The sequence below is a fragment of the Eubalaena glacialis genome, chromosome 2, assembly GCF_028564815.1.
Source record: "Eubalaena glacialis isolate mEubGla1 chromosome 2, mEubGla1.1.hap2.+ XY, whole genome shotgun sequence".
Taxonomy (NCBI): domain Eukaryota; kingdom Metazoa; phylum Chordata; class Mammalia; order Artiodactyla; family Balaenidae; genus Eubalaena; species Eubalaena glacialis.
In genome coordinates, this window is record NC_083717.1 from 107962962 (window position 1) to 107977294 (window position 14333).

Genomic DNA, 14333 nt, shown 5'->3' on the forward strand with positions numbered 1-14333 from the left:
ACATCCTAGGAAGCAGCCAGTACCCTCATCCACCTGCAACATAGCTGAGAAGCAAGAAATAAGCTGCAAATAACCCTGAGGTGCCCACCCTCCCCCATATCCTAAAGCAGAGACTTTCCTGTAGCTGAGGTCCCAGCCTCCAGTCAGCTCATTGACTTAATTCATACAAAATTCGAGTATGCTCTTTCTTCTATCATCAGGATAATAGAATAATTTTTAGAAAGATTGTCAACAAAAGTGATTAAGAGTACATGGCGGCACTTCGAGGTTAAGTTTCAGTTATCTGGAAATGTTGTGCTGTCTGGGACCCCAGTTCTCGAGCACTGTGGCTCCAGGTCCAGGTCCAGAGGTCACTGGGATCACGATGCTGAAATGTTCTCTGAGGCTGAGTCCTGAGACTAGGGGGCAGGTGGCAGAGGGCTAAGATCTGGACAGCAATCTTACCCAAGTCAGAGCCAGGTGCCACGAAATGTCAAGAAGTGTCAGGGGATGCTGAGCCCAGGGAGCCACAGCTGGGCAGTGACCTGTCCCCCCGCCACCCCCCGTCCCAGTGGCAGCCTTGGAGCTCAGGTCCGTCGACCTGCAGAACGCCAGGAACAACCAGGATCATCACACGCAGGAGATGGGCCTGCAGCGGCTCATCATGCGCCACGGTGAGTCCTTCACAATCCAGCTGCATTTCAACCGACCCTTCCACTCTGGGACCGACTACATCACCTTGGTGGCTGCGACACGTGAGCCCACCCCTCCCCAAGACAAAGTTCACCTCTAGGGCCCCTGCCTCTCCTTTCTGAACCGCCCTCCCCTCTCTTCTCCTGGGACCCCCGGGACCCTATTGGCGCTGTTAAGAAAAGATTTGGCCAACTCAGCAAACTAAGATTGTGATAATAACAGACAACTTTTAAATACACAATAGGCACTGTGCTAAAAATTCACACACATTATCTCATTTAATCCCTGTGACAAGACTTTCAGGTGGGTACTACTACGATCCCATTTTACAGATTAAAAAACTGAGGCCCACAGATCTTAAGTGCGTGTCCAAGGACACCCAGTGGCAGTAAAAGGATTAGCAAGTGGTAGGAGAAGGTAAGGGTCCTCCCAGTGCCCCTGAAACCGTGTCACATAGATTTTGCACCTCACTTTGGGGTCATTCTCTCTTACACAGGACCAGAGCCCACAGAGCTGCTGGGAACCCGAGCCACTTTCTTGCTCACCCAGGCCCGACAAGGCAATGTCTGGAGTGCTTCTGACTTCACCATTCATGCCAACTCGCTCTTTGTCTCCCTTTTCACACCGGCCAATGCAGTCATTGGTCCCTACACTCTGAAGATGGAGATCTCTTAGGGCCCTGGTCACAGCACAACCCACCCTCTGGGGACTTTCATCCTGCTTTTTAACCCTTGGAGTGCAGGTATAACTTGCTCACAGGTTGTAATTCTAACTGATCCATTGGGAACACTCTGTGAGGATCTACTTAGAAAGCCCTGAAGATAAAATGCTGCACATCTATGCAATGTGTTACCATGTGCTCACTAAAAATCATCTTTACAGAGAATTTTTAATGGCATGATGAAAATGTTCATGGTGTGATGTTAAGTGAAATCAACTAGGAAATGGAACACATATGATCCTAATTACATATATGTGCCGAGAAAGAGAGCACAGCCAGAATACACTAAAATGTAACGATGGGTGTCTCTGAGTAGTAAGAAGGGGTGATCTTCATTGTCTTCTTTCTGTCATCCATATTTTCCAAATCTCTATGAAAAGCTTGCTGCTTTTATAACCAAGAAAAGATCATCTTTTTTTAAAGTATAGATTATATCGCTGGCCTCTAGAAAAGCACACAGACTTTTAAGGGGTCCAGTCTTGATTTCTATTGCCATCAACACATTGCTTATCTGATTATCCAGCAAGATACTGTCATTAATGTTTTTAATTTTATTACTGTTTGTTTTTTGGTTTGGGGCTTTGCCCCCTCTGCTATTCTTAACTGCTCAGAGGACGACGTCTACCTGCCAAGTGAAATACTGCTGCAGGAGTATATCATGATGGACTATGGCTTTGTTTACAATGATCATGAAAGAGTCATCACCCCCTGGCCCTGGAACTATGGGCAGGTAACATTGTCACCTGAAGTGGGCCTTAGACAACTCTATTAGGTTATGAAGTGCCTCTAGCAGAAGTCAGGATGTGCAGTGCTGGACCAATTTCCCATCCAGTGAGAGGCACAAGGAGGGAAGGGGAGGTGTCTTTCTTTCTCAGTTTTTAATATTTTATGAAAAACTTAAAACATAATGCAAGTAGACAGGCTACTATAATGAACCTCCATGAACCTCTTACCTTCAATAGTGATCAATTTATGGTGTATTTTGTTTCATCTATATCAGGGATTTGCAAACTATAGCCTGTGGGCCAGATGTGGCCCACTGCCTGTTTTTGCATGGCCCAAGAGTTTAGAATGGTTTTCATACTTTATAAACTGCTGAAAAAAAGAATTTAAAAAAATAACACAGCCATCCCTTAGTATTTGCAGAGGATTGGTTTCAGGACGCCTCCACAGATACCAAGATCCAAGCATGCTCAAGTCCCTTGTATAAAGTGGCATAGGCCGCTCTTGCCTTCTGAGATGGCCCACGCTCTGTCTATGGAATATGTATCTCTCTAAATAAATCCACTTCTTACCTATCACTTTGTCTCTCACTGAATTCTTTCTGCCATGAGACATCAAGAACCTGAGCTTCATTAAGTCCTGAAACCAGATACTGAAACCCCTGCCAGGTGGGAGAAGTTAACTGTATGCTGCCACAACTGGCAGGACCCAGGACCGGGTGGAACCAGAAGGTTGATGATGCTGACTCCCACTTACCTCACCACCAACCAATCAGAAGAAAGTCCATGAGCTGATCACACCCTCCTCTTTGAACCATTACTATAAAACTCCTCACTATCCCCTCCAGGTCGGGACACTCAGTTTTGAGAGCATTAGCCCTCTGTGGCCCCCTTTGCTTGGCAAAACAATAAAACTATTCTTTTCAACTTCACCCCCCAAAAAATAAATAAATAAAAAATAAAGTGGCATAGTATTTGCATATAACCTATGCACAACTTCCCATGTACTTTTAAATCATCTCTAGATACTTATAACACCTAAAACAATGTAAATGCTATGTAAATAGTTGCTTGCACTGTGCAGCAAATTCACGTTTTGCTTTTGGGAATTTTCTGGAATTTTTTCCCCTAATATTTTTGATCCTATTGGTTGAATCCATGGATGTAAAATCCACGGACACAGAGGGCCAACTGTATTTTGTGATGTGCAAATTATATGAAGTTCAAACTTCAGTGTCTAATAAATAGCATTTCATTGGAACACAGCTATGCTCATTCATTTAGGTATCATCTGTGGCTGCTTTCATGCTACAATAGCAGAATTTAGTAGTTGAGACAGAAACACTATGGCCTGCAAAGCCTAAAATATTTATTATCTGGTCCTTTACAGAAAAACTTTGCCAATCCCTGGTGTATTCTCCCCCATTCCTCGCATCTCATCACTGGATTTTTGGGAAGCAAATTACCATATCATTTAATCGAGTAATACTTCCAAATATAGTTCTAAAAGATGACGACTCTCTGAAAAACTGAGCCACAATACAGTATTATAACTGAAATAATGAACAGCAATTCTTTAATAACACCAAATATCCAGTTAGGGTACACAGCGGGGGACCTTTGACTCTGGGCAGCTTTTCTACTCTCAACCACCAGCCGTGGCTGGGATAGTTTCTCTCCGCCTCCCACTGCCTTCTCAGCCCTGTCCACACCCACCGGGAGGGAAGAGTGGGTTGGGGGCAGGAAGCAGGGAGCCTTGCTGAGGAAGATCAGGTTCCCTGTTCTCCAACAACTTGTGTAATTTTTTGAAACTTAGAAAAATACCATTTGGCAGCCCAAAGGGTTACGACACATGTAGCAAATACATGTTGTAGACGTGTGTCATGAGTGTACACTGGCTTCTCCTGTGCTCAACACCATCAGCACTGAACCCTCTACCTGATTTGAAGGTTCTCCATGCTCTTCTCCCTCTCCTCACATGCCTGGCCTTATATTTATCCATCCGATCTTTTCCTACTCTCGCAAGTCCTCCAGAAGGAAAATCTCTGAGCCTCTGTCTCTGGTACCCATCACGCCCAAAGACCTTGGGTGAACGCCTCCACCCCGCTCTCTTCCTGTCTACCTTGTCCTTCCAAGCCCACTGGCTCCAGTAGCCTTCTCTGATGCCTTCAGCTGACTCTTATCTCTCCAAAATCCATTTGCATTTTCCATCAGAAACACACAGGTTAGTTCTTCAAAATTCTGAATCTTAACACATTCCCAACTTGACTTATAAGCTCTTTGAAGGCAGGAACTTGTCTGATATTTAGCCCCACCCCTAAACGTCGGTGTTACTGACTTGGCTTCAGAATTCTAGACGTTTTTACTCTTCTCTTTGTTCTTGCTTGAAATTCCCTGGAAGTTTGAAGAGGACATCATAGATATCCGCTTTGAGATTCTGAACAAGAGCCTGTACTTCTTAGAGAACCCATCCAAAGACTATTCCCAGTGGAACAATGTAGTGTATGTCTGCAGGGTGGTGAGCGCCATGGTAAGGCCAGAAGCTTCCCCGGCCCTGCCTGAGCTTCCCCCACACTGCACCACGAAAACCCACCTGTCTCTCCTCTGCAGATCAACAGCAATGACGACAGCGGTGTGCTGCAGGGGAGCTGGAGAGAGGACTACTCCCAGGCGGTCAGCCCACTGGAGTGGACGGGCAGCGTGGCCATCCTGCGACAGTGGGCGGCCAGGGGCAGGCAGCCTGTGAGGTATGGGCAGTGCTGGGTATTTGCAGCTGTTATGTGTACCGGTGAGTGAGGGGGAGATGGGAATGCAGAATCACTTATTGACTCTTCGTGATAACTCTTCGAGGTCGGGCTGGGATTATCTCCACTTCACCTGAGTTAACTGTGGCCTGTCCACAGCCCCATGGCTAAGGAGTGGTGGTCACTTGGCTCTTAACCAGCACACTCTATAGTCTCAAGGAATCCTGCAATAACCAGGGAAGGGGTGACCTGCTGCAATCACTCTTCAGTCTCCTTGATGGAGCAGTTAGGCTATTAAAATTGTCACCTGGATAGAGGAGCTTGTGGTCCCAAAGTGGAGGCAAAACTGGCTTCTTTCTGACACCTGCTCAGGCTTCTCAGCTCAAGGTGAGCCTGGAGTCAGGGGCAGGTTGAGGGAAACTTGAGGTGCAAGCAGATAATCTGGAAACCTGATCTCATCTGTGGGCAGAGCTGGTGGCTCCCAAACACTTCTCAGAGAGATTCTTGAGGAGTTACAATGGGAGATTTACTACTTTGCTGACTACCCTTAAGGAGCATCCATGTTTTATGCATTATCAGTTATTTACAATTAAGTCCCAAGTCATTGATCAGATTATCTGTGAAGATGAGGGAAAGATGGAAAGCACTGCGGTGCCTGCCTATCTTCCCCCAAGAGGCAGGAGTACCTTACACAGTGCTGCCTGTTACATTGTGATGCTCAAGAAATGTTTACTGAACCGATGTGTTGACTCTGAGTTGGAGAACGAGGGAGCACAGAATGGGAAGGACAGAGACAGGGTCCAAAGACAAAGTTCTAGACTTTTCTGAGAGGGGCAGCATAGCTTGGCAGTTATGTACAGGTGCTACAGACAGCAGAGAGGTTTAAATATGAGCGTTCAAATCAAGTGACCTCATTTTGTTCATTTGTTTTCACGGGAAGATGCTCAGCACAGTGCCAGTATTTAGTACAGCCAAATTTGCCTTGGGCTGGGATGTCCCTGACTAGGCAGGTGTTAAGGAGGGGGGCTCAGGCCTTTAGACCCTGCAAAGAGAGGGAGAAGGTCTAGGTCTGCATCTTTGCTCCACCTCCGAGCCTCTCCCCTCAGCTAGGCTCTAGAGTCTACGACCTTTGAGCGAGGGGAAAGCTGCTCCTGCCAAGTTGCCTCTGGCCACTTGCAGCCCTGGTCTAACTCTCACCAAGGGTTAAGGGTTTGTGAAAAGCCCAGGAGCTGTGCTGGGAGTGGATGGGCGACTGCGGACAGGTGGCGTCCTTTGGGGATCTTCAATGAGTCGAAACAAAAAGATTGGTCAATCTTAATAGTCCTCTTACATTTCAAAGCATTGCAATCCTCCCAGCAGCCTCAGTGGGCACCATCTGCTCCTAAGCAGGACAGGGGTGGGATAAACCTCTCTCTAAACTCCTCACCTTGCTTGCAGAGGTGGGGACCTGTGTTCCAAAGGTCACACCTGGCTCTCGGCTTAATTTCATCTGGCCCTGGTCAAGTGTGTGTGGTGGTGGTGGTGGGGATGACGATGATGTAGTGGCTGCTTTGTGTGATTCCTGAGAAGCCACAAGAGGGTGCTATTGTCTTATCAAAGATGGTCATTGCCTCGTACATGCAAGGTTCCCTTTGTCTCTGTCTTCCACATATCACTGTAAGTCTATCTGGCTCTTCCATCTGTGCTTTGATTTCTTTCTTTCCTCCAAACCCTTTTATTTGAGTATAAATACAGATCCAGAATTTCAGAACTGAAAATCATCTGGTCCAACTCTTCATTTTGTTACATATAAGAAGACTAAGGGCCAGAGAAGTTAAGCCAGTTACCTAAGGTCACACAGCTTCTCTTCTGGCCACAGCATAGGTCTAATTTTTTAAATTTTTCTTTCAAATTATCAAATGTTTAGGTTCTCTGTTTTTAGTTTGGAAAGCTGCTGAATGGAAAAATCCCTAAATGATAAATTGAGTTGTTGTTAATTGTTAAGTGACCCTCAAATGATTTCTTTCTCCTGGTGGAATGGAGACTATGGATAGGGCAGGTAGGCCACAAGGTTCTGGGCCTGGGTGAGGTGCTCTGAGGATAAAGGAGTTACAGGTATGGATCTGCAAGAATCTTGGCCTTTTTCTCTCCTCCAGCTTGAAAGTGAGAAAGTATGCACATGAAACCAATGATTCTTCTTGAAATAAACTCAGTTAGTCCCCATGCTTTTCTTCTCTTTAGTAATGAGATGCTTAGGTGTTCCAACCCGTGTCGTTTCCAATTTCCATTCTGCACACAACGTGGATGCAAACTTGACCATCGACACCTACTATGACCAACATGCAGAGATGCTGCCAACTCAGAAACGAGACAAAATATGGTAAGGGGCACTGTCTCCTACAGGTCTCTGCTCCGTTCCAGGTAGGGTAGGAAAATTCTGACCTGATGCTCTCTGGCCTCGAGGAAATATTGCCCCGTACACTGTTGCCGATTCTCAGAGAATAAGTCCCCCAGCCAGAAAGCTGTTCTGGCTAATCAGATCATCACATCAAGCTCATTTCAGAGATAGAAGACTACGGGATAATGTATTCTGAAGCTGGCAACCAAATGAATAGGTCATGCGTCCTCTGAATACTGACCTCAAAATCTGTTTCGTCTTACTCTTCCTTCTTTGAGCCTTTCTGTTTGCACATTTCTCTGTTTCTCTGTCAGGGCAAAGCCAGGACTAGCTGCCTCTGCATACTTCCTTTGGTCTCTGCTGACTTCTCCTCTCCCTGCCCCACTCCCTCTCTGCAGGCATGTGTATATACGTCTGTGTGTGTCTCTGTGTGTCCCTTTATTTTTGGATCTCTAGTCGCTTCCTCTGGTTCCTTTCTCCTCTGCTCTACCCCACATCTGATTTCCTGTTTTTGCTTTTCCAGCCAGTTTCCAGGTACGACCTTTGAATTGTATGAGAACTAGCTGCCGTCCTTGGAGCTCCCTCCCTCTCTGGGCTCCTCGAGGGCTAAAACTTCTCTGGGTCAATGAGCAGTAGTGTATCTAGGAAGGACATGTCACTTGTGTAGAATTCTGTCTGTGAGCACATAAGCTGAATCTAATCATGAAGAAACAGCAAGCAAGTCCAAAATGAGGGCCACTCTGATATAAATAAATAAATAAATAAATACTGTATTCAAAATGTCAATGTGATAAAACAAAGCCGGAGGAACTCTTCCAGATCAAAGGACACAAAGGGTATTGGTCAACTAAATGCAATGTGTGATCCTGAACTGGGTGGAAAAGAATGCCATAGAGCAGCAGTCCCCAACCTTTTTGGCACCAGGGACCGGTTTTGTGGAAGACAATTTTTCCACGGAAGGGGTGGGGCGATAGTTCAGGCGGTAATGCGAGCGACTGGGAGCGGCAGATGAAGCTCCGCTCGCTTGCCGCTGCTCACCTCCTGCTGCGCGGCCCAGTTGCTAACAGGCCACGGGCCGGTACCGGGGGTTGGGGACCCCTGCCATAGAGGACGTTATTAGCTGACAACATTGAAATATAGACAGTAAAGTAGATAAAAGGATAGTATCAATATTAAATGTGTGAGGTTGATAACTGTACAAGAGTATGCAAGGGAAGATCTCTATTCTAAGAAATCTCCATATCCACACTGAAAGAAAGCTAGTGATAAAGCAAACGGGGCAAAATGCTAGCAACAGGTGAACTGGGTATATGGGTGTTCTTTGTACTATTCTTGCAACTTTAATACAAGCTTGAAATTACTTCCAAATAAAATGTAAAAAAAAAAAAAAGAAGAAGAAACAATGATATAAAGCACTCAGTATAGGGTCTGATACCTGGCAAATCCTCTGAAAACGTGAGTCCTTTTCTCCTTACTGCTTTCTGCAGGAATTTCCATGTCTGGAACAAGTGCTGGATGATCCAGAAAGATCTCCCTCCAGGATACAACGGGTGGCAGGTTCTGGACCCCACTCCCCAGCAAACCAGCAGTGGTGAGAGCAGACCATTGTGGAAGGGTCTGGGCTCAGTGGGGACGCCGGTCGGGGTGACTGACGCTGTGAGCAGGAGGCCAGAAAGGAACGATGCCTTTCCCACTTCATCCGCTTTCCAAAGTCGTAGCAGAGACAACTTCGGGTCAGGGGTCTAACTTTGCCTTTGGCAGTTGGGTGAGCTGATGAGTCACTGGACCTCTCAGTTGTTTCCTCACCTGTAAAGTAGGGAAGACGAAGGTGATGACTGCTGCTTCCCAGGGTGGCTGTGAGCATCAGATGAATTAATGGGAACTGGAGAGCACCCCGTGGATGAGGGTCATTAATGCCGCTGCCCCTCCCCATCCCATCTCCCTACCTCTACCTCCCATGGCCAGGACCCGCTGGCCCTGGTCCATATGTCAGCAGCCAAGTTAGTGGTCCACAACTCCTGTTCCCTGAACAGGGTCGTTCCACTGTGGCCCTGCCTCCATAAAGGCCATCAGGGAAGGGAAAGTCCACCTGCCCTACGACACCCCATTTGTGTATGCTGAGGTGAACGCTGGTGAAGTTGTTTGGCTGTTGGAGGATGGCCAGGCCCAGGAAATCCTGGCCCATAACATCAGTTCCATCGGGAAGGAAATCAGCACCAAGATGGTAGGGTCAGACCAGAGCCAGAATATCACCAGCTCCTACAAGTACCCAGAAGGTGCCTGGGGCCCCAGTGTTTCAGGGAGGGGGGCAGCTGTAACCTCCTTTGTGTTGCCTCCCAAGGGACATGAGGATGGCTCTCACGTTGAAACCATCACCACCTAACCACCGCCTCCACAAAAGATGACAAAAAACACCACCCCGTGCTTATAATCAGGAACTCATATAACCCAAATTTTTGGCAACTCTATGAGGCAAGGAAACATCCCTGGGCTATATGTGACTGAACCGAGCACCAAGAGATGAAGGGACTGTGATAGAGCAAGGGTCTGAGCCCAGCACCAAGCAGCACCAATCCCCTTGTTCTCAGCCGTGATGCTGTGTTGTCTCCTTAGGCAGCTATTCTTGTGGTTGAGGCTTCGGGAGGGGACCTGGGAGTTGCTGGGTGCCTTGTTTCCAGCAAGAAGGTCATTGGTCCTCCTGACCCCTCCCCACTGATGTCTTTCCAGGCTCTCCTTTCTGTCAGGAGCCGCTGAGGAGCGATCTGTGTTCACGAAGGCCTCCCAGAAAATGCTGGGCCCTTGGAGGGCCTCTGCACCCTTCCTGGACCTGCTGGGGTCTGGGGGCTTTGAGGATCAGCCAGCACAGCTGCAGCTTTACCCGACCAGGAAGCCTGAGTGGGGCCAGGACCTGCTGCCGAAGCTGCATGCCCGGAGTCTGGCAGATAGAGCCCAACCCCAGGGGCCCATCCGCCTAGTGGTGAATTTCTGTGTGCAGACCCTGCTGCACGACGGTGGCACCTGGGAGCCCCTCTGGAGACAAATAGTGCAGTTGACCCTGGACTTCGAGGAGGGTGAGTATGAGGCAGGCCTGGAAAGGCACATATAGGGAGGGAAGCTTGGGGCCATGAACAAGGCACCCCCCACACACACAGACGCACACACACACACACGCGCACACACACATGCACACACGCACACACATGAACACACATGCACACACGCACATACATGCACACACACACGCACACGCACACATGTTGGGCAGTGAAGCTGCTGTTGGCAGGAGATTGAATGTCAGATACTGTACCTCTGATGCCATCCCACCAGGTGAAACACAGCAGTGACCTCGGGGGGTCGGGGGCACAGGGTAAGCACCATCTGTCTCTCTCTCTTACACACACACACACAAACACTTTCACACACACACGTAGACTCACACTCATATTCTCTCTCAAACACAAACTATTTTTTCCTCTCTCACACATACACATTTTCACTCTCTCTTTCCGAGACCCATTCCTGGACTCAAGATGTATTTTGTCTGTGCTTAGAGACACAGTGGCTGCTCATGCTACCCTACAACAATTATAGAAACAAACTGATGGATGAAAAGCTGATCTGTGTGTCTGGCATAGCCAAGGTGGAGGAGACAGGGAGGTCCATGCTGGTCCTAAAAGATATCTCCCTAGGGCCTCCCCACTTATCTACTGAGGTAAGGCATCTGGACAGAGATGGGGCCCAGGGGCCCTCTGACTCACCCAGTTCAGGGGCTGGGGGTACAGCAGCTAACAAGGCACAGTCCCTGCCTTGGACACCAAACAGGTGATTAAAGTGCAGTATGGTGTGGTCCCTTGCACTCTGTGCAAAGGGAAGGCTTCCCAGAGGAGGTGACATTTTACAGAGGACGCACAGGAAGACACTCTAGAGAAACGAGGTGGAGTTGAAGGCATTTTAAGTAAGGAAGTAGCTTTGCAGAGGCAAAGAGACAAGAAAGGCAGTATCTGGGAGATGAAGTAGAGAAGACAGGTTTGAGAGAGACTCAGGCCAAATTCCTTGTCACCTGATAAGACAGGGGTGACAAGGAAGAAGGAAACAAATGAAAGGTGAGCCTCACATTTCACGTTCAGAGGCTTGAGTGGCTGGCAAGGCAATTGCATGAGGAACGAATACAGGTGAAGGAAGGGTAAATGCGGGAGGGCAGGGATGATCTCCATGTCCTATAACCAGGGTTTTCTTCCTCTGAAGCCTCCTTTCCCCACTTTCCCTCCTACCTGAAGGCCTTGCCCACTGCCTAATCCCCACCTGACTGTGCACCTGGTGGATCTGTCAACAGCACCCTCCACCCCCGCCAGAAAGAGAAGTGAGTGGCTCCACATCATAAACCATCTGGCCACCTGACAGTTTTCACCTGGGCATGCTGTGAGGTCGTCAGGCCAAGTGATGCCAGGCAGCCTCCATGAGGGGGCAGGGGGTAACAGTGGGCAGAATCACAAGAGCAGACACAAGCCTGGGGCTGAGGTGAGGGCCCTGCCCATTACACAAAGCCCTGGTTACCACAGGATCCAATGCAAACACATCAGATGGCAAGTAGGCTGTTAATTGGTCCCCATTGCTAAGGAACCCCAGGATGATTTGTGTGACCATGCTGGATGCCAAAGCTATTTTGACCTTGTTCAACTTTGGCACACTCACTAGAGTACAAAGGACTTGTTTCTTTCCTTTGAATTCCAGAGAAGTCAAAATGTGTTCTTCCTTCTCCTTGATTCTCTGATTGAGCCAGAACATGCCCCCAGTATGATCTGGGTGGTCGAATCATTTCAGTTCAACACTCGTTTACCAAACATCCATCATTTGGCTGGCACTGTGCTAGGCGCTAGGGCTCTAGAAGTGAGTAGGATGGATCCCTGCCTCCCAATCACAAGTCAAGGCCATGCTGCCCTATGACACAGACCTCACATGTGATGCACTGAATATGCCTGGAAAAACTCAGAGTGGGTCTGCTAATACATATGAAGACAGAGCAGCATGGGAGAAAGATCCTGACTGGGGTCTAGGACACCTGGGTCAGGTCCTGGCTCTGCCATTAACATATCCTGCAACTTGGGCCTCAGAATGACATCACCGATGGCACACATGACACCACTTCCTTATCCCATGCCTGTGTCAGACACTACTAATCAATCATGACCCTCTCACTGGCTCTGGATTGTCCTCAGGATCCTTTTAAACACACCATTCCTATCAGCCACAACTAACGGATTGGAGCTGGCACTTAAGTTGAAATCTAATTGCCATCCTGAGCTAGATGACGGGGAGGGAAATAGATTTCACTTGGTGCCAATTCCCAGTTGGTGGTGGCTTCCAGTAGTACTGTGAGCTTCTAAGGCAGGCCAGTGTATGTGTTAACCGTGAGTACTGTGGGCTCATGTTCTCGCCCCTGCAGCATCTTCGTGCTAAGTGAGCAGTCCCTGGTGGTCATCAGAGGGATGGCGAAGTGAGGTTGCTGAACTGAGTGCGGAAATGAGGCCAGTTGCCCATGATATCCCTGTCTTCTCTGCACACAGGTGTCCGAGAGGGCCGAGGTGGGCAAGGCCCTGAGATTCCACATCTCGCTCACCAATACCCTCTCGGTGGCTCTGAGTCACTGCACAATGGTTCTGGAGGGCAGTGACCTCATCAATGGGCAGATAACAAATGAGTAAGTACCATGGCTATCCACCTGTCTCATGCTGGTCTTAGATAAGGGGGTGCCTCGTGTGGTCATAGGATGGTCCTTAGTCTCCTGGATGGTGCCTCCTTTCCCCCACCTTCCCACCCTCCTTGGGGAAGGTTGAGCTCAGTGGTGTTGAGTGGGGGGTGGGTGGGTGTGGGAGGTGCTACCGACGAAGAGGGGAAACCAGATCACCCACCCAAGCAGTTACTCAAGTTACTAACAGGCCCTTTTTGACTTTCAGTCTTGAAACTCTGGTGGCCGGACACACCATCCAAATTCAACTGGACCTCTACCCCATCAAAGCCGGACCCCACCAGCTGCAAGTCCTCATCAGCAGCAACGAGATCAAGGAGATCAAGGGCTACAAGTACATCTTCGTTGCTGCAGGAAGGGCTTCTTGAGCCTCACACCCACCTCCTCAGGCCTTCCCAGTCGTCCAGCCCCTCCCCTGCCCCCCTCCTGATACCCTCTCAGCCCCCCTACCCCTCCAGGCCCATTTTGCTCTCTTCTCCTCCTGAAGGTGTGGTGTTATCTTTGCTCCTTCTCTGTCCTCTTCCCCGCCTGCCTGGGGGTGAAGGAAGTGCTGTTAGAACCACTGTGCATCTCGGGAAGAGACAATAAAAATGCTTTGTCTATCATCAGTGTTCCTTTTTCTGTGCTAACAAGCTACTTATTGCTACTGGCTGGTCCTCTTGGCCTGACTGCCACCTGTGTGGCTGGGCCCTCCCTGCTCTTCCTGTCTTCTCTCTCCTCCTGCAAGATCCGCAGCCACAAAATAAGTACAGCGTGATCCCCTCTAAACCAGCCTCTCTGGAATCCTAGATCCCAGGTGTCTCCATTTAAATTGTCTTAGTGAGCCCGCAAGCAGAGGCTGGAGGGAGGTCTGGGGAGGGCGGCCCGGACATGCTGGGAGGACACTGTGGTGCTGCGGGGACTGGCCAGAAGCTGCTGCCGGCCTGAGAGCCTGGGGACATCCGGGCAGGGCCCACTCGCAGTGGTCCCAGGATGACTGGAAAGCACTTTGTAGCGGGCTGCCCCCCAAAACAGGCCCTCACTTTCCCTGACCCCATCTCCCCTTCTTGCTCCCTCACCCACTCCCTCTCCCCAATCTGATGCTCCTCAGCCTCTCTTCCTTCATCGTGTGTGTTTTTGTTATTTTAAGAACAGGGAGCCACTCTTTTGTATTTTCTTCCTGTGATTCTCTAGATCATTTGTGCTCTTCTTAGATAATTTGGAAAGAACAGAAAAGTGAAAAGAAACAAAAGGAAAATCACTGATAACTTCCCCATCCCAGAAGAAATCTCTGCTAACATTTGACACTTATCTTTCTGGTCTTTTCCCCCCTTTCATTGTGTTTTTGAAAGTTATCATTACATGGCTATCA

At 48.6% G+C, this 14333-nt stretch overlaps 1 protein-coding gene across 1 annotated transcript; it reads left to right on the plus strand.

Moving 5' to 3' along the window:
• Window positions 1-251: 251 nt before the first annotated feature.
• TGM7 (transglutaminase 7) lies at window positions 252-13350 on the plus strand. Its single transcript, XM_061181452.1, is given in 13 exon segments — window positions 252-267; window positions 552-734; window positions 1169-1414; window positions 2005-2123; window positions 4517-4645; window positions 4726-4903; window positions 7080-7218; window positions 8724-8827; window positions 9270-9512; window positions 9981-10307; window positions 10788-10948; window positions 12801-12934; window positions 13191-13350. Coding segments are annotated over 13 exon segments (2139 nt in total).
• Window positions 13351-14333: the final 983 nt, after the last annotated feature.